This window comes from Gopherus evgoodei, chromosome 1 (genome assembly GCF_007399415.2).
Source record: "Gopherus evgoodei ecotype Sinaloan lineage chromosome 1, rGopEvg1_v1.p, whole genome shotgun sequence".
NCBI classification, from domain to species: domain Eukaryota; kingdom Metazoa; phylum Chordata; order Testudines; family Testudinidae; genus Gopherus; species Gopherus evgoodei.
In genome coordinates, this window is record NC_044322.1 from 149,032,427 (window position 1) to 149,053,368 (window position 20,942).

At 44.3% G+C, this 20,942-nt stretch overlaps 1 protein-coding gene across 11 annotated transcripts in view; it reads right to left on the reverse strand.

Annotated features, from left to right (window-relative positions):
- The window catches only part of DMD (dystrophin), a 1,715,077-nt gene that overhangs the window by 145,055 nt on the left and 1,549,080 nt on the right, over nucleotides 1-20,942 (reverse strand). For all 11 annotated transcript variants that reach the window (XM_030575515.1, XM_030575505.1, XM_030575489.1 and 8 more), the window contains one exon: nucleotides 9,659-9,719. In XM_030575515.1, coding sequence (XP_030431375.1) covers nucleotides 9,659-9,719 — 61 coding nt within the window. The remainder of the gene's footprint in view (nucleotides 1-9,658; nucleotides 9,720-20,942) is intronic.

The following is a 20,942-nucleotide window of genomic DNA, read 5'->3' on the forward strand; positions in this document are numbered from 1 at the left end:
ATGGCCACAAGATGAACTTTGCTCAAACTCATTGCTAAACCCGAGCATTTCAGCTCCAGTAGGTAATCCAGCACTAACGGTAGTGGTGTTGTGGGGACTGTCACGTGTTTTCCTTGACACCAGGTGGAGAATCTCTTCCATTTTTGAAGGCAGGGGTGGCTCCAGGCCCCATCACGTCAAGCGCATGCTTGGGACGGCATGCTGTGGGGGCGCTCTGCTGCTCCCGCAGCTTCGGTGGACTCTCCGCAGGCACACCTTCGGGAGGTCTACCGGAGCCGCCTGCCACCCTCCCGGCGATCGGCAGAGCATCCCCTGTGGCATGCCGCTGTGCTTGGGGCAGCAAAATGTCTAGAGCCGCCCCTGTTTGAAGGTATTACGCATGGTCACCTTCCTGCTGTTTAGTAATAGGTGTTTAACTTGTTCTGAGTAGCCTAGTTTGCCATGATGAAACTATGCAGGAGCCACGCTTGTAGGTGAAGTTTCTCTGGATTCGGGTGAAGAGTGTGCTGAGATAGTAGGTCCAGATGACAAGGGGCGCGTATTGTCATGCACATAAGGTAGGGGTACCATGCTTATGTGGGCCATATTGGGACTATGAGATAACTTTGGCCCTGTCTGTTCGTATCTTGTATATCATGCATGATATCAGTGGAATCGGTGAGAAAGTGTACATGAATTGTGCATCCTATGTGATGAAAAAGATGTCCCTCGGTGACTAGGGTCCCATTCGTGCTCTCAGCAGAACATTGTGCATCTGTGGATCGTCGGAGACGTGAATAAGTCAATGAGGAGACAGCCCCACTGGTGGAATATGGATAGCAGGACTGCCCCATTCATTTCCCATTTGTGGTCTCGAGAGAAGTACCTGCTTAGTATGTCTGTGTTCTGAAAGCCAGGAAAGTAGGAGGCCAAAATCTTTATGTTGTGGTGTATGCGCTAGTTCCACAGTTTCATGGCTTCAGTGCATCAGCTAGTGTGATTGAGCGCCTCCTTGGCAGTTGATATAAAACATGCAGGCAATGTTGTCAGTCATGGATAGGAATGGATTCGTTCTTTAAATGAAGTAGAAAGTGCCTGCAAGCATTGCGGACTGCATGTAGCTCTAGTAGATTGACGTGTAGCTGAGCGTCTGCAAGAGACCATTTGTCTTGAACTGCGTGCCGATGCATGTGGGCAACCTAGTAGCGAAGCATCTGTCATGATTTCTATTGATGAGGGTTCCTGTTGGAACGGGATGCCCATGCATACATTTTATGGTCTTGTCCACCAGTGCAGAGTGTCCAGGACATGAGGTGGTACTGTAAATCATTTGTGCAGGCAGTGCTTGCTGGGTATGTAAACTGAATTCAACCAGCTCTGTAGGCAGTGCATAGGTTGTCTTGCACATGGTACCATGAACGTTGTGGCTGCCATGTGTCCTAGCAGTTGCAGGAGAATATGAGCTGGTATTTGGGGGCTGACTCTCACCTCTGAGATAAGATTTGTCAGCGTTGTGAATCTGTTCTGGGGCAGGGATGCCTTGGCTTCTATGAAGTCCAGTTGTAAGGCAGGGATTTGAGTGGGTTTTTGTTCATTTATATGTAGTCCTAGATCTCTGAATAGTGTCATCATCATCTGGACTGTGTGTTGAGTAGGGCCTTTGAGAAGGCAACTGTCAGGTAAGGGAAAAATCATTATTCCCTGTTTGTATAGATGTGCTGCTACTACCACTAGGGTTTGGAGAAAACTCTTGGTTCCGTGGATAGGCTGAATGGTAGTACTCTGTACTGGAAGTGTTCATGTCATACTGTGAATCTCAGGAATTTCCTATGAGCTAGATGTATGGTAATATGAAAATAAGCATCTTGGAGGCTGAGGGCTGAAAAGTCCCCCTTTTGCAACACTGGAAGTATCATGCCCAGTGTCACCATATTAAACTTTTGAGCATGTATGAACTTGTTGAGTTTCCTAAGATACAAGATAGGTCTCCATCCTCAGTTCTTCTTCTGGGTCAAGGAGTAGTGGGAGTAGAAACCCTTCCCCCTGTATTGCAAAGGTACTCATTCCACAGCACCTAGTTGAAGCAGATTATAGACTCATAGACTCTAGGACTGGAAGGGACCTCGAGAGGTCGAGTCCAGTCCCCTGCCCTCCTGGCAGGACCAAATACTGTCTAGACCATCCCTAACAGACATTTATCTAACCTACTCTTAAATTTCTCCAGAGATGGAGATTCCACAACTTCCCTAGGCAATCTATTCCAGTATTTAACTACCCTGACAGTTACGAACTTTTTCCTAATGTCCAACCTAAATCTCCCTTGCTGAAGTTTAAGCCCATTGCTTCTTGTTCTATCATTGGAGGCTAAGGTGAACAAGTTCTCTCCCTCCTCCTGATGACACCCTTTTAGATACCTGAAAACTGCTATCATGTCCCCTCTCAGTCTTCTCTTTTCCAAACTAAACAAACCCAATTCCTTAAGCCTTCTTTCATAGATCATGTTCTGAAGACCTTTAATCATTCTCATTGCTCTTCTTCTCTGGACCCTCTCCAATTTCTCCACATCTTTCTTGAAATGCGGTGCCCAGAACTAGACACAATACTCCAGTTGAGGTCTAACCAGCGCAGTGTAAAGCGGAAGAATGACTTCTCGTGTCTTGTTTACAACACACCTGTTAATGCATCCCAGAATCACGTTTGCTTGATGATCGACTTCTTGTTGCAATAGGTGTTTATGAGAAAGGTCCCTGAAGAGTGACAGAGAGGGCGATAGGGTAGGTTGTTGGGAGGTAAAGGAGATGATATATCACGATTGTATGATCTCTAACACCCACTGTTCCGGGATTATTGATGCCCAGATGTGGTAGAATGGGCAAAGGCAGTGACCAAAGCATGGGGACGAATTGAGGGAAAGTGGTGCCTGATGAGAGACAGTGTCTAGACACTCGACCAAAACTTCAAAACTGTGGCTTTGAAGGAGCCAATTGAGAAGTCCACCGTTGAGACTGAGGTGCTCTCCGTCGCTGTGATCGTTGGCGTTGTCATTAGTTCTTGTATTGCCGCTGTTGTTGGAAGAGGAATCTCTGGCTCTCTGATAAGATTGGTATCCTCTTCTCTTTGCCAGTGGAGTATAGATCCCCTAAGCGCAAAGGGTGGCCCAAGACTCCTTCATGGAATGGAGCATCTCATCCATCTTGGTCAAGAACAATTTCTCTTGGTCAAAGGGTAAATCTTTGACCTTGGTTTGGAGTTCTCTGGGAATGCCTGAGGATTGCAACCAGGATGCCTGGTGCATCGCTATGGCCATGGTCATGGTTCTGGCTGCTGTGTCAGCTACATCCAAGGATGCTTGGAAGGCTGTGAGAGTGACAAATTGGTCCTCGTTTAGAATGACCTTGAATTGTCCTTGTTTCTCCTCTCGAAGCTCCTCAGTGTAAGAGCTCAATTTCCCATAGTTACCATAATCATATTTTGCTAACAGGGCAGAATAATTGGTGACTCTGAATTGTAATGTTGCTGAAGAGTAAACTTTTTGCCCGAAGAGGTCGAGCCTTTTGTGTTCCTTATCTTGTGAGGTCAATCAAAACTGTTGTTGCTTGCCATGCTTATTAGCGGCATCGAACACCAAGGAGTTGGGAGGTGGGTGGGAGAAGAGGAACCTTCGGCAGAGACATAGTTCTTCCCATCCACCCTTTTGCAAGTCAGTGGAATCAAAGCCGGGGTCTGCCAAACTGTCTCTGCCTGTTCCAGAACCATATTGTTGATGGGCAAAGTGATCTTGGAAGCAGAGGAAGGAGGTAGAATTTGTACCAGTTTGTGCTGATTTGTCTGAACTTCCTCCAATGGGATATCTTGGCTTTGAGTGACCCACTTAAACAGTTCCTGGAACTGTCTGAAGTCATCTGTGGAGGTAGGCGGGGGTGGCATGATTGCTTCATACAGAGAGGAGGAAAAATCGTGAGCAGGAGATATAGCTTCTATATCCGTGCCTGTTTCAGTGTCATCCTCATTGTCCTGAGCCTCCATTGGCTGCGGGCTGGGGATACAGAATTAGACCTCAGCTCATGTCTATGAGCCATGGTTGGCCTGGAGTGGGGGCCTCTGTAAGCTGCACAGGGTTCCCAATGTGCCCATTGCATTGGGAAAGCTATCGGTGGCTATATCCACGGCAGTCCTTACCACAGTTGAGCTGTCTGGTTGCAATAGTGTTTGGGCCCCATATGGCTTCAAGGTGGTCTTTGTTCGGTCGACAATGATGAGTGGTGTGGTGAGAAGGTTCCTGGTCCTTGTACCGTCATCTTCACTAGATGACTGTAAGACCGCCTGAGAAGTATGGGGATCCCTACATTGGGAACGTTTGGGAGAGCCCTCGGTACTGAGCAAGGGGGACTGCAGTGCCGAAGAGATTACCAAGTCTCTCTATTGCAGAACATTCTGTGGAGTTTCTGTTGTCTGTACCATCGGTGCCAATGGGGTTGCTCTTGATGGTGCAGATGTCAGTTCTGACAGATGTTGTGGTGGATTAGCCAGAGTGGTCAGTGCTAATTTTGCTTTCTCTGCTGGTGCCAACTGTGATGTCAGTGCCGGAGGTGGAAGCATGTTGCCATAGGTGCTGGAACTACGGGCGTGGGGTGCAGCACCCCTTGGCTTGAAGCAGTTTCCATTATATACAGGGTTTACAGTTTGTTTCAGTGGTTCTCAGTACCCCTCTAAATTGTTCCAGCACCCCTGCATGTTGCCTGAGAAAACACTCAGTAATGAGTCCCTTGTGAGTGAGGTCGGTGCCATGGAGGAGGCATGTCTCCATCTGTGCCTTGACTCCATCTCCTTCAGTTGGGACTCGGTGGTGCCAGAGGTACCTGGAGTATCATAAGTGCTCACCTGAGTGTATTTTGGCATTATGGGTAGTGACCTGGCAGGAGACTGCCATTGTTTCTGCGGGGCTCTCTCTGGAAACGTCTTGCCCTCTTCCTTGGTCTTTTAGAGGAAGGCATGTCTCCTGTCCAGGGCCGCCCAGGGGGGCAAATGGGGTAATTTGCCCCATGTCCCACAGGACCCCATCAAGCTGCTCCGGGTTTTCGGCGGCACTTTAGAGGCAAGTCCTTCAGTGCAGCGGAAGACTCGGAGTGAGTGAAGAACCCGCCGCTGAAGTGCTGCCGATCAGCGGCACTTAGGCTGCTTCATTCTTCAGCGGCAATTCGGTGGCGGGTCCTTCCCTCTGAGAGGGACCCACCCCTGAATTGCTGTCGAAGACCCGGCCCTGCCCCAGGCCCCCTGAATCCTCTGGGCGGCCCTGCTCCTGTCTGTGAGTAGGGATGCCTGGCGAGATGGTCCGTGGGTCCATTTTTGGTTGGAGAAATTACTCCATCAAGTTCATTTTTAGTCTGAGATCTCAGTCATGCCTGGATCTCACCTTCAGATTGTTACAGTGGGTGCATTTTTGTGGAATATGTGCCTTACCGAGACATCGTACATACAAGGAGTGCCCATCAGAAACAGGCATTGCTTCATGGCAGGAGCTGCATTGCTTGAAACTTGGGGAGCCAAGTATTTTAACAGTTAACTGTCCCTGGTGTGGGGAGGGTAAACCAGAGAAAAATAAAGTGGGTTTTTTTGGTAATAAAAACTAACACTAACAACAACTTTCTATATGACTAACTAACTATTTAATCGCTAGACACGGCACCAATGGTACTGTGAGACGCCTACTGCAAACGCATGACCCACGTGGACACTGCTACCATAAATCTCTGATCGACAGCACCAGGACACACCAACCCCTGAAGTGGAGCACCCGCAGGGACAGCACTCGAAGAAGAATAAAAGATTTAACCCTACAGGATCACGTGAAAGTATTTGGTGCAGTATGCCCACCCCTTTCATTAATAAATTTAATAAATAGATATAAGGAGAAATTAATGTGCAAATGTGTATTATTACTACCACTAAGAAAATTACATTTAAAAACAGCAAATCATTAATTAAATATGGAAAGCAAATTAATACTTTAGAACTACACTTGAAGTTTTCCAGTATGCATATACCGCCCATATGGCTGTTTTTCCTTCTGCCTTTGGATATGAAAACCCCTCATTTATGGCACAGTAAACAGTTAAAGAAAAGGGTAACATGATTTTAACCTTACCACCTCAATATGTCCTTTCCACATGTGGGCTTCCTCTTCTGATCTTCTTTTTCTCTTTATATTCTGTTCTTAGAATTTAAGACATTTTCTCTGCACGTATTTCATATGTACATGCAGATACAAGGTTTCTTCTTTTGTATAGTTTTTATTTGCTATTTATATTTCTTATGTTTGGTAATCACTTTTTTGCTTAGTAAAAGCTAAAGTAAGAGATTTAAATAAAAGCCTAAAACATTTTTAAAGTGTCACTGTATCTTAACTGTCTCAGGCCTCTCTCACTCACCAGACTTTTCTGGTATATTATATGAACCCATTTTTTCTGGAAATGATGCTTCCTATTAGTGGCAGCCTTCAATCCCACAGCTGCCTCCATGCAGGAAGGCCTGGCACGTATGCTAAGCCTTTTTGATTTTGCCATCAGGGCTCATTGATCTGCCCAAGCGGATCAATTGAAGGGTCAGGGACTTAGACAAGAGGCCTGGCAAAACAGCAGTCTTCTTACATGTTTCTTTTCCCCACCTCTGAACTAAGGTAAACCTTTAGAGCCTGTATTAGCCATAGGAAAAATGGGATTACTTGTAAATTATACAGTATAAAATAAGATGTGATCTCTGGAGTACTTAAGGGTTTCATAGTAACATTTTGGTTGACATGAAGAACAGGAAGTTCATCAGCATAACGAGAAAAAGGCTGATGATGGAACAAAGGGGGTTAGATGAAGTGTAGTTTAGAAAGATTTCACATAGCAACCTGCAGATGTAATTTTTTTTCCTTGATACCCCATCATACAGCCAGGTATTCAACAGGCAGGGAGGAAAATCCGTTTGCTACTTTAGAATCCAAGGCACCTTTGGTAGCCTAGAATACAGAAATATGATTTCTCAACTCATTAGGGAAGCAAGCAAGGTGAGTGTTAACTGTTGGCTCTGTTTGGCCTATCCATGTGGGACTAACCACATAAAAAGGTGAAAGAAATCCTAACAGAATGCAGCAGCTGGTAAATGGCCATTATATTGCAATTTTCCTGAGGCTGACAGTAGGCCAAGAAACCACAAAACGGCATAGAGTAGGAAAAGCAGTTGTAACAGGTTGCACATTGTTGGTGATTATATTTTCAGTAGCAATGAAAGCTGTACTGAAATAAGGTAAAAGAGACGCTGGCAGGAATAAGGCCCAAGGGAGACGAAATATTAAAAATTTTACAGTACTTCAGAAACTTTAGTGGTGGCTGGTTGCTACAGACTAATCAACTGTATAAAAATGAAGTTTTAACTATCAATTTCAAAGGGCTTGGAGTGATTTAACACTAAGAAGTCTGGAATGTTACCACTGAGTATTTAGTATTAAGTGTTGCCTGAGTTATGGACTCATCAAATGCTGTGACATTTCAAATGTGAAACTGATGAATTAAAACACCTAAATATCAAGAAGGAAATTGATAAAACACAAAACCAGTAATGTATGCAGGACATTCAGTTAGCAAAGGATGCTCTCATGTGTGGTCTGAGTATTCTATGTTGAAGATGGAAAGAAAAACTACATAAACATTAAGAAAAGGGCCAGGTATGATACTTATCCTTATGTTACACCTTTATGGCAACTCTTGTAACAATTAAAGATAAGCAAGAAAGTAATAATTCAACGGATGAAAAAAAAAGGATGGCTAAATAAGCATTGTTTAAAGGTTGAAAAGCTAAGAATAACAGGTAGTTTTGCTGTGACAAATATGAAATGCTAAATGAGGGGAATAAAGGAGAAATGGAAAGAGAAGCATTGAAATCATGGGGGGTAGTCTTAAAGCTGGAGCAGGGAGCAGATGGAACAGGGCGGTCACTAGGACTAACAAATACTCAGATATTCAGTTGCTATGTCAGCTATAGGGTGCTCCTGTACAACATGCCACAGAATGTAAGCTTTCATTATAGAAGTTCTATTATCAGCCCCTATGGTTGTGAAGATAACCTTCCCTGGGTGAACCAAATGGAAACATATGAAGTATGTTTTTCCTGAGTCTGCAAATAGCCTGAAACAATAGCTGTAATGGGGCACTGACTCTGAAAACTAAGAACAAAATAAAATGTTTATTTTGCTATTGATCATTTTAACATTAACATTCAGCTAGTGTGTACATCTACTGCTGTTGGAAGTAGTGGCAGATATGATGATTGCGAGGTGCTGTGGGCTCTTGACTGCCACAAAGAATTGCTGTGGTGAGATATTAGGAATTAAAGCTTCTCCAACCAAAATGTCAAGTCACCTCAAGGGTAAGTGAAAATGAGATGTATCCCTTTCCCCAGTGCCTCAGCTGTGACAGGGGTGCCAAAACCCCAAACTCCCTCTCGCAGTTAATGCCAAAACACCCCGACTCATGTGTCAAAACTTCTAGCTTTCCCCATTCAATTTAATTATTCATTGCCAATATAAATGTCTGCAGGAAATTTAAAATTTGGGGCAGCAGCAAACAAATTTAATATAAAAATAAATAATACTAGGGAATACTCTAGTTCTGACTGTTATTCATTTTTACATTTAATTCAATAAAACCTCAATTTTGAAGCTGCCACAGAAATTATATTTTGCTACAAAATTCAGGCCTGGAGTGCCACAGCAATCAAGTGGCCATACTGAAAAATTTAGGTTCTGTCTGTTGTAGAGGGCATTCATTATTGTAACAGATGGTGCAGTGTAACATGGATCACTGTAACCCAAATACAGACACTTAAGTTTTAGTCATTTGCACTGCAGGCTCTGTTAATACAGCAACTGCATCCTATGTACTGCAACATTTATTTTTCCAGGCTGTAGTGAAGAAACAGCTCACAGCTCATGATAGCAACATGGAAAAACAAGAGCACGAAGGAATAATTTATTCTCCCTTATTTTTGTTGTGCAGTGGGATAACCCGAAGCATGAAAACGTGAATTTCTCCTGGGTTTTTAAAGTTTCCTCTTAGTTTGTTATTCTGTGACTATTTTTAATATTAATTTCTCCCTTGTTGTCCTTCAACAACAGATTCTGCCAAATAATGTTGCTAAAGATGTTCACAGGATAATGGACAATTGATAGTTTTAGAAAGATCAGTTAAAGAAAAAGGACAATGATGCTAAAGCTGCAAATTTCTCAGCTGAACCATATGTGGCTGCTTTCAACACCAAATCATTCACCAAAATTCTGACTGGCTTGTGGTAATGCAAAACCTGCCTTTCTCACTGTTGATGGAGAAAGGAACCGATATAAAGGAATCAAGTATGAACCATGTGGTCCACAGCTTTGCTAGACTTTTCAGGTGACTGCTGCAATGACATGAAAGGCACTCTGCTTTATTGCAACTCAAAAACTATCTGCTGGTTTTTTTTTAAGGAAGCTCCCCAGAGCACCAGCATGTTTGCATGATATTTTATTGCATATTTCACTACTTTTGTCCTTCCCACTGAAACAACACAAGAATTGTATCAGGACAGATTAAAGAAATAATTAACTATCACACATATACGAGACTACTAAATAGTCATCATTAATATTATTTATACTTACTTGATATAGTAGGGCACTTTGTTTGGTGAGACTGCCCTCTCCCAGGGACCCTGGACAGAAGCTGTTAACAAATATAAATAAATAAATATATAAATAAAATAAAAGAGACATGGAGGTCAAGTTCAAAGCAAACAGAAAAGACAACATTAATCTCTGGAATTACAATTTTACACTTGGCCACGCTGATATGGGTCTGTTTGCTCAGTTACCCATGAAGGCAGGAAGGATTAACCTGCTGTTCTGAAATTTCTGTCCTAATCTGAGTGAAATTGAACTCATTCAGCTGCAAAGATAAATGCAAAAACCTCTTCGACTACTAAATTTAAAGAAAAGATAAGGAACTGAACAAGCAGCCTATCTGTTTTTCTGGTGAGTTCTTTTACAGGGCACCTCTTGGTAATGCTTTCTGTTGTTTTTTCTTCAATTTCATCTCTTATTTGATCAACTGTTCTCATCCTTCTACGAACAAAATTACACCCTGGTTTACATTTTATGTCAAGTAAAGACATTTAGCAGCCTAGTATGATGACGTTCTCCTGTTTATTTGTTTTAAATAGAGACCTATTTCATTTTTATTTCCTACATTATTAAATGTTCATGTGTTTTATTGTCTTTCAAAAATGGCAAGCAGTGCAGAAGATGTCGGCACGATCACATCAAGAAGTGTTAAACCCATCAGAAAATGGCACTACATAATAGCAGTTTTCTCAGTCTAGACTCTCACAGCACTAAGTACCAACATCAACTTACAATATAGTGAAAATATGTTGTAAATAATGTTTTCTATGAAAAAGGAATATGGGTAGGACATTTTCGTATGATGGAAATTCTTGCTTGCTGATGGTCTGAGCCATATTCTGAAAGCTCTTCTTTAATACTTAGAGTTTACAATCTTTTCAAGTTCACCATCAGAAGCAAGCTCCCCTCAAACCAGGATCCACCAGCTCAAAGTTGTACCAGACCCTGCCATAATAATAGATGCAAAACCTGCAGACATATCACCACTGCTATGAAAATCAATACCCTCACAACACACCGTTCAAGATCCCTGGGTCCTATACAAGCCTATCACAACATGTGGTGTACCTCATCCAGTGCACTAAATGCTCCAACAACAACTATGGGTGAAAACAGACAATCACAATGTCCCAAAGGAACGCACATAGAAAAACCCTCAAAGACAAAAACACCGTATCACCTGCAGGTGAACACTTTTCACAAAGTGATCTCTCTACATCTGACACTTCAGTCCTCATCCTCAAAGGAAAACTGCCCAACACCTTCTAGAGATAACTCTGGGAGCTAAAATTCATAACTTCACTAGACTCTAAGAATCACAGTTTTAATAAAGAATATCTAAGGCTTATTACAATAATGTGTAACCCACTAACCCTTCCTACTCCTCCTTTCCCCCTTTCAGTGCTATGACTGCAGAGGTGTGACCAGGCCACTTCACTTTGACTCATCTCTTACAATACATGTTAACTATTTACACTAAACCATCTGTTCCAACTTGTATTTAGCCCTGACTCTCTGAGGGTTTGCCTACCCTGCAATTAGACACCTGCAGCTGGCCCATACTAGCTGACTTGGTCTCACAGGCTCAGGTTAAGGGACCACTAATTGCAATGTAGATGTTCCAGCTTCAGCTGCAGCCTGAGCTCTGGAAATTCTCCCACCTCACAGGGTACTAAAGCCCAGGCTTCCCCAAACCCAAACATTCACATTACAGTTAAATACCCCTTAGCCTGAGCCCCATTAGCTCGGGTCAGCTGGCATGGGCCAGCTGTGGGTTTTTAATTCTGTGTAGATATAGTCAATGTACCTTTCTCAGACCTGAAGAAAAGCTCTGTGTAGCTCAAAATCTTGTCTGTGTCACCAACAGAAGTTGGTCTTGTAAAAGATATTACCTCACTTGCCTTGGCTCGCTATTCTATATATAGTCATTTAGATTTATCTACTTAAAAAATGCCTATCCCAGGGTCTGGGTGTTTTAACAGATATTAAAACAAAATCAAATCACAATCCATATGAATAAAGGAACAAATGTATTCACACGTCACCTATGCACAAAAGTCCATCAGCTGAATAAAGAAAATATACCACCTACTTTAAATACATCTCATTGAACCTCAGAAATTCAAGTAAAAAGATAACATGAACAAAGGAGATGGAGAGAAGATGTGAAACACATTTTTAAATAGTCTATAGGGAACTATTGGATCATTATTTGTGGGATTGCTAATAAATAAATACATTTTGAAGAGGGATTTGAAGGAGGTCAGGGAAGTTGCATGGCAAACAATATCAGGGAGAAAATAATCAGCTGTAAGGGCAGCATGGGAAATACATGGAGGCACTTATGAGAGTCTAAAAAGGAGAGTAACATGCAATCAAAATGAGATATGGGCTGGATCAAACACAAAGAGTTTAAGATACTTTTGGATGAAAATGAGAAGCCAGTAAAGGAACTCAAAGAAGGTGATAATGGAGCTGGAGTGGCAAGGAAGAGGAGTCTGGCAGCGACATTATAGATGGACTGGAGGGTGACAGAAAAGCAGGGTAAAGGAAAAGTACAGCTTCATCAATACACTCTTTTCTGGGGCCAACAGCCATATCATCTGCAGCAAAATTATGGGCACCTTATACGTATGAAGAAAGGATTCTGGGCATGGCTACTTACTCTATATCCTGAAACAGTCTGGCCAATCACACATAGAAACACACTTTATATAAATGCTCATCCGGTGCTGGGAATGGATGGAGTGCTGCAAATGAGAAACTGAGCTGAACACTGAATGGTGAGGTTAAAAAGAAATATTGAACAGCTGTTTTATTTCCCTGAGTACTCTCCATTCTGCAAACTGAAGGCCAGATTCTTGCCATTCTAACTCACATGGAGTTGAGCTTTGCTGCAAGAGCAGTCCAATTGATTTCAAGAGCACATATCATGGAATAAGGTACTATTCAGTGTGAGTAAGGGATGCAGGCTCTGACCCTCAGATGGGTTCTGCAGAACATAGCATGTGGTAATTGAATCATAGAATATCAGGGTTGAAAGGGACCTCAGGAGGTCATCTAGTCCAACCCCCTGCCCAAAGCAGGACAAATCCCCAATCAAATCATCCCAGCTAGGGATTTGTCAGGTCTGACCTTAAAAATCTCTGAGGAAGGAGATTCCACCACCTCCCTAGGTAACCCATTCCAGTGCTTTACCACCCTCCTAGTGAAAAAGTTTTTCTTATATCTAACCAAAACCTCCTCCACTGCAACTTGAGACCATTACTCCTTGTTCTGTCATCTGCTACCACTGAGAACAGTCTAGATCCATCCTCTTTGAAACCCCCTTTCAGGTAGTTGAAAGCAGCTATCAAATCCCCTTCATTCTTCTCTTCTGCAGACTAAATAATCTCAGTTCCCTCAGCCTCTCCTCATAAGTGTGCTCCAGCCCCCTAATCATTTTTGTTGCCCTCCACTGGACTCTTTCCAAGTTTTCCACATCCTTCTTGTAGTGTGGGGCCCAAAACTGGACACAGTACTCCAGGTGAGGCTTCACAAATGCCGAATAGAGGGCAATGATTACGTCCCTCGATCAGCTGGCAATGCTCCTACTTATAAAGCCCAAAATGCCATTAGCCTTCTTGGCAATAAGGTCACACTGTCGACTCATATCAGCTTCTCCTCCACTGTAACCCCTAGGTCCTTTTCTGCAGAACTGCTGCTTAGCCACTCAGTCGCTAGTCTGTAGCAGTGCACGGGATTTTTCCATACTAAGTGCAGAACTCTGCACTTGTCCTTGTTGAACCTCATCAGATTTCTTTTGGCCCAATCCTCCAGTTTGTCTAGGTCCCTCTGTATCCTATCGCTACCCTTCAGCATATCTACCACTCCTCCCAGTTTAGTTTCATCTGTAAATTTGCTGAGGGTGCAATCAACGCCATCCACCAGATCATTAATGAAGATATTGAACAAAATTGGCCCCAGGACCGACCCCTGGGGCCCTCTGCTTGAAACCGGCTGCCAACTAGACATGGAGCCATTGATCACTACCCATCGAGCCCAATGATTTATCCAGCTTTCTACCCACCTTATAGGCCAGGGATACGCAACCTATGGCACAGGCGCCGAAGGTGGCATGCAAGCTGATTTTCAGTGGCACTCACACTGCGCAGGTCCTGGCCACCGGTCTGGGGGGCTCTGTGTTTTAATTTAATTTTAAATGAAGCTTCTTAAACATTTTAAAAACCTTATTTACTTTACATACAACAATAGTTTAGTTATTTATTATAAATGTATAAAAAGAGACCTTCTAAAAACGTTAAAATGTATTACCGGCACACGAAACCTTAAATCAGAGAGAATAAATTAAGACTTGGCACACCACTTCTGAAAGCTTGCCAACCCCTGTTATAGGCCATTCATCCAGCACATACTTCTTTAACTTGCTGGCAAGAATACTGTGGGAGACCGTAACAAAACGTTTGCTAAAGTCAAGGAATAACATGTCCACTGCTTTCCCCTCATCCACAGAGCCGGCAATTAGGGTAGTCAGACATGATTGCCCTTGGTGAATTCATGTTGACTGTTCTTGATCACCTTCCTCTTCTTCAAGAGCTTCGAAATTGATTCCCTGAGGACCTGCTCCATGATTTTTCCAGGGATTGAGGTGAGGCCGACTGGCCTGTAGTTCCCCGGATCCTCCTTCTCCCCACTCCCTTTTTTTTAAAAGATGGGCACTATATAAGCCTTTTTCCAGTCATCCAGGACCTCCTCCAATCACCATAAATTTTCAAAGGTTATGGCCAATGGCTCTTCAGTCACATCCGCCAACTGCTTTAGCACCCTCGGATGCAGCGCATCCATCCCCATGGACTTGTGCTCGTCCAGCTTTTCTAAATAGTCCTGAAACACTTCTTTCTCCACAAAGGGCTGGTCACCTTCTGCCCATACTGTGATGCCCAGTGCAGTAGTCTGGGAGTTGACCTTGTTCATGAAGACTGAGGCAAAAGAAGCATTTACTACATTAGCTTTTTCCACATCCTCTGTTACTAGGTTGTCTCCCTCATTCAGTAAGGGGCCCACCCTTTCCCTGATCTTCTTGTTGCTAACATACCTGTAGTAACCCTTCTTGTTTCTCTTAACATCTCTTGCTAGCTACAACTCCAAGTGTGATTTGGCCTTCCTGATTTCACTCCTGCATGCCTGAGCAATATTTTTATACTGGCTGGTCATATGTCCAATCTTCCACTTCTTGTCAGCTTCTTTTTTGAGTTTAAGATCAGTAAGGATTTCACTGTTAAGCCAAGCTGGTCACCTGCCATATTTACTATTCTTTCTACACCTCGGGATGGTTTGTTCCTGCAACCTCAATAAGGATTCTTTAAAATACAGCCAGCTCTCCTGGACTTCTTTCCCTCTCATGTTATTCTCCCAGGGGATTCCCTGAGGGAGTCAAAGTTTGCTTTTCTGAAGTCCAGGGTCTGTATTCCGCTGCTCTCCTTGTGTCAGGATCCTGAACTCGACCATCTCATGGTCACTGCCTCACAGGCTCCCAGCCACTTTTGCTTCCCCTACCAATTCTTCCCTGTTTGTGAGCAGCAGATCAAGAAGAACTCTGCCCCTAGTTAGTTCCTGCAGCACTTGCACCAGGTCATCTATTTGAAAACTATATCATAATACATATATGCAAAGGGACAGAATAAAGATTGTGCATATATTTTATGCATATAAATACACACACACAGAGTTAAGCATTGTAATATATTTCTTAGATTGTAAACTCTTTGGGGACAGGGACAGTCTTTTTGTTCAGTATTTGTACAGTGCCAAGCATGAGGCCTACTCCATAACTAGGGCTCCTAGGGAAATATGGTTACATAAATAACTAAAAAAACAACAAAAACTAACATAGCTAACATTCACCATCTTCCCACATTTCCAATAATATCTACATCTTAGCTTCTGTCATAATAAACTCATTCCACTATATACTTGGATGCAGAAAACCTCCAAAGACAACATATCAGGCAATGCTGTGTGTTATCTGAAATTAAGAACTAGGAAGAATGCCATCCGCCTTCCCCATGTATCTATATCCGACAATTTCAGTTCATGTAGCTTAATCTTCCTAGCTATGTAAGGCTAGAGGATGGCATACAAACTGGTTTAAAAAAAAATTTGGATTATGGAACTAGGTATTCTGAAGAGTAAAAAACAGAACCACCACCTCCTCCTCCCCCCGGCCCCCACAAAAAAACTCCTACATTAATTTGAGGATGTGATCTACTTTGTATGGTATAGTATGTATTTATAATTAAAAAGTCCTACTCGTTCAACTCCCCAAACTGCAAAAAGCCCCTTCTCCCAAAAAACCAAACCAAACGTTATCTTTCAGAGTGAGAACAAGTCAGCTAGAATTCCTATCTTAAAATCAAAGGAAATGTTATGTATTTATTGAATATCTAAAGAATAGGATGGTTTGCCGTAATTATTCTGGAAGGTGTATTTCTCCTTCACTCCTGAATTCATCTGGGCAACAGCTTTCGAGGCATAACTTATTATCCCAGAATCTTATATACAAAGGTGTTCTTGATCCATTTAAAAAACCAAGCACAAATAGTCTGCTTTCAGTGGAACTAAATGCTTTAGAAATAAACAATTCTGCGATGTTCTGCATAATTGGATTTAGTGTTCCTTCAAGAGACTGTTGTGAGGTTGTCTGTAATACAGTTGCTGCTGTCCTGGATGATTCTAGTCTTGCATATATTTGAGTTGACAAAATACGTGGTACCTTTTACAACTGTGCTCTGAGAATAATCATCTCATTTCTGGCACAAATCCAACAGCTGAGAACAGCTGTTTCTTATCTCCTGGTACCAGTAGAGGTTTGTCATCCATTACAAAGCCAGTGTAAGGAATAGACATATATCTTTAATTCCTGGTAACACCATTTTAGTAGTCTATCAAAGAAGACTTTCTGGAAAACAAAAAGAATGAGTATTTGTGGCACCTTAGAGACTAACAAATTTATTTGAGCATAAGCTTTCATGGGTTAAAGCCTAATTCACCAGATGCATGCAGTGGGAAATACAGTAAATACGGCTACCACTCTGAAACTTTTCTGGAAAACATTTTTGTATGACACCATAGCTTCCCTGTGTGTTATAGTCAAGAATCAGACATTTCCCTATTTGCTAAGTGTAATTCAAAAGTGCCTTATTGTTTTAGTTTTGCACAGTGTAAGAATCCATTGCTATACGAACAAGCCACCTGCAATGTTGACTCCTGAAATAAAATAGCATAGGAAAAAGTATCTTTTCAAAAATGATTTAAATCTCCTTGCACTCCATTAGCATTGCTATGCATTAGTAATCATTTAATGGTTATCTATTTTCAGAGTTTTATTTTTCTCCCTTTGATGTGCTAACATATTAAATTTACTGTATGTGCTATCATTGAACGTAGGCTACATATCACAGACCATGTTCACATAAGTTGGTATTTGCCTTTTCACAAAGCAAAATGAAGCAGCAGCATGCTGGATCTGTGTGCTCCACAGTCCAATAGTATTTTACTCTATGCAAGGGTCTGACCAGAGACTTAAATAGAATGTAGGTGTCATTTTAGCTGTGTTCATAGATGAACTAATCTAATAAATATTTAATTTAGCTATATCATTATGGGAATCATGTATACAATACATTTAAAATAATCAAAGGTAAATGGTCGTTTATTGCACCTATCCACCAAAATATTCAAAGAGATAGTCTTGGCTAAAATCAGTTCTATCAAAAACTACTTCCAATGGTTATTATTAAAATGTTAACATTCACTCACCATTATCACACAGTGACACAGATATGATTTCAATTGTAAGTACGAAGAAAATCTTCAGCATCTCAGATAACACGGGGGAGGGGAGTGAAACTAATTTTTTGATAGCAACCACACTGTGCCATGCTTCAATCTACTCTGTGACCTGCTGATTGCTGTTTGTTAGAGGTTTCATATGAGTGAAAAGACGGTTACTCACCTTTGTAACTGTTGTTCTTCGAGATGTGTTGCTCATATCCATTCCAGTTAGGTGTGTGCGCCGCGCGTGCACATTCATCGGAAAACTTTTACCCTAGCAACTCAGTGGGCCGGCAGGTCGCCCCCTAGAGTGGCGCCATCATGGCGCTTGATATATACCCCTGCCGGCCCGCCCGCTCCTCAGTTCCTTCTTGCCGGCTACTCCGACAGTGGGGAAGGAGGGCGGGTGTGGAATGGATATGAGCAACACATCTCGAAGAACAACAGTTACAAAGGTGAGTAACCGTCTTTTCTTCTTCGAGTGATTGCTCATATCCATTCCAGTTAGGTGAATCCCAAGCCTTACGTAGGCGGTGGGGTCGGAGTGAAATGTGGCAGAATGAAAACTGCTGAGCTAGAGGCTACAGCATCTCTTGACTGTTGAACCAGGGCATACTGCGAAGCAAAGGTATGGACTGAGGACCAATGGAGCTGCGCGACAGATCTCGTGGGTAGGAACACGAGCCAGCAAGGTGGCAGATGAAGCCTGAGCCCTGGTAAAATGTACGATGATGTGGCTTGGGGAAATATGAGCCAAATCAAAACAAGTGCGGATGTCCGCCATCACCCAAGATGAGATCCTCTGAGAGGAAAATAAGCAAGCCCTCCCTTTGGCCCGCTACCGTGACAGAGCTGGGGCACCTTACGCAATGGTTCTGTCAGCGCAATATAAATGCGAGCACTCCACAGATGTCCAAGGAGTGCAATGGTTGTGCCCATTGCGTTGAGCTGTGGGTAATATGAAAGGCCGAAACCATCTTAGGGAGGAAAGCCGGGTGCGGTCGTAGCTGCACCTTGTCTTTGTGAAACCTAGTGTACGGCGGAACCACCGTAAGAGCTCTGAGCTCGGAGACCCGTCTGGCTGATGTAACAGCTACGAGGAAAGTTGTCGTCCAAGACAGGTATAGCAGAGGGCCAGTCGTGAACGGCTCGACTGGGGGAGACATAAGTCTGGTTAAACTAGGTTGAGGTCCCAGGATGGGGCTGGGCGGCGCACCCGAGGGTGCAAGTGCTCCAAGCCCTTGAGGGACCTCGAACCCATAGAGCGTGAGAACACGGAACGTCCACCTTAACCTGGCTGGAAGGTAGAGGTGGCTGCTGAGTGTATCCTCAGTGATGATACCGCCAGGTCCTGCCGCTGAAGGCCAGAGGCAGGCCAAATAAAGGGGATCGAAACCTCAGCAGGAGCAAGATCGAGGGTATTGCAGCTGTAGAAGAAACGCTTCCACCTGGCCCAGTACGTTGACCAGGTGGAAGGCTTCCTGTCACCCCGGCTCAGTTACGCAGCAGCCACACTGTGAGGCGAAGAGGCTGCAGGTCCGAGTGACGAAGCCTGACGTTGCCCTGAGTGACGAGGCCTGGGTGGGGTGGCAGGGTAATTGGGTCTGTTATTGACAGGCCGAGCAACGTGGTATATCAGTGCTGCCTGGACCACTCTGGAGTGATCATGATGATGCGTGCTCTGCCCCTGCGGAGTTTGAGCAGGACCTAATGAACCAGTGGGAACAGTGGGAAGGCATAAGGGAGTTGGCCTTTCCACGGCATCAGGAATGCGTCCAAGATCGATCCCGAGGAGAGACCTTGGAAGGAGCAGAACATCTGGCATTTTCTGCCCTCGCGGTGAGCGAACAGGTCTATGTGAGGAAACATCTTCACTTCTGGAAAGCAGAACGCCTCACCTGGGGCAGAGTGATCACTCGTAAGACAGGAAAGACCTGCTGAGTCAAAGCGCCAAGACGTTCCGAACGCCTGGGAGAAAGGACGTCACCAGCTCCATCGAGTGGGCCATGCAAAAGTCCCAGAAATGGATGGCCTCCTGACAAAAGGGGGGAGGACCATGTCCCTCCCTGGATATTTATGAAGCACATGGCCGTTGTGTTGGCTGTAAACACCGAGATACAATGGCCTAGCAGCTGCCGCTGGAACCCCTGGCACGCCAGGCGGACTACTCTCATTTTTGGGGCATTGATGTGGAATGCCAGCTCCCGAGAAGACCAAAGGCCTTAAGCTCGGAGGTGACCATGAGCACTGGAGCAGAGAGATGACGCGTCCGTCGTCAGGAGCAGTGAGGGCTGGGGCGGATGAAACCGCATCCCTGCCCACACCAGGGAGGGAGTTAGCCACCACTCTAGGGAGCCTAAGGTGCTCGAGGGAACGGTGACTACCATGACCATTGGCTCCCTGTCCGAGTGGTACGCCGAGGTGAGCCGGACTTGGAGAGGACGGAGGCGGAGCTTGGCGTGTTTGGTTACAAACTTGCGGCAACCATGGACCCAGGAGACTGAGACAAGTACGAGCCGAGGTCGCTGGGAAAGCCTGCAGACCTCAGATGATTGTTGCCATCGCCTAAAACCGCAGTTGTGATAAGCAGGCTCCGGCTAGGTAGGAGACCAGGATAGCTCCTAGGAAGTCCAACCTCTGCGTGGGAACCAGAGTGGATTGCTCTATAGTAATCATCAGGCCTTGACCTGTGAATAAGACCGTGACGATGCCCACACGCTGAGTGGTTTGTGTCTCAGAGTCTCCTCGGATAAGCGAATCGTCCAGATACGGAAAAACGCATATCCGACATCAGCGAAGGTAGGCGGCGACTATGGCCGTAAACCAGAAGTACTGACAGTTGGCTAGAAAGCGGAGGTATCTCCTGTGCGGAGGGAAGATGGCGTTGTGAAACTACGCGTCCTTCATATCCAGGGCGGCATAGTAGCCCCCAGGAGGCAAGGATGGAATAATGGTTCCCAGGGATACCGTGCGGAACTTCAACCTTATCCTAAACCGGTTGAGTCCGTGCAGGACTAGGAAGGTCTGAGACCTGCGTTCAAGTGGGGGACTAGGGCATAACGGGAGTAAAACCCCTTGCCCTTTTCGTCCGTCGGCGTCTGCACCTCTTGTACGAGGAATCGCAAATTAGAGGTGGTACCTATGCTCCACCGTGCGCAGGACCCAGCAATCTGAAATTAACTGGGGCCACGCCAGGAGAAAGCGGGATTGGGATCCTGGCCTGTGACTGGTACACCGCCCTCAGGCGCACCTTGGAAGGTTCGTCTTTGGTCCCAGTGGTAATTGCGAGGGACCTTGACCTTGTCTCTTTAGGGGTCCTGACATTCGTCTGCGACCACCTTGGCCTCGCCGTTTGCCAAAGTCCTGTCTCTGGCTAGGCACAGAGCATGGCGGCTAAGGACAGAAAGGCCTGCGTTTGGTCGCTGGCATATGC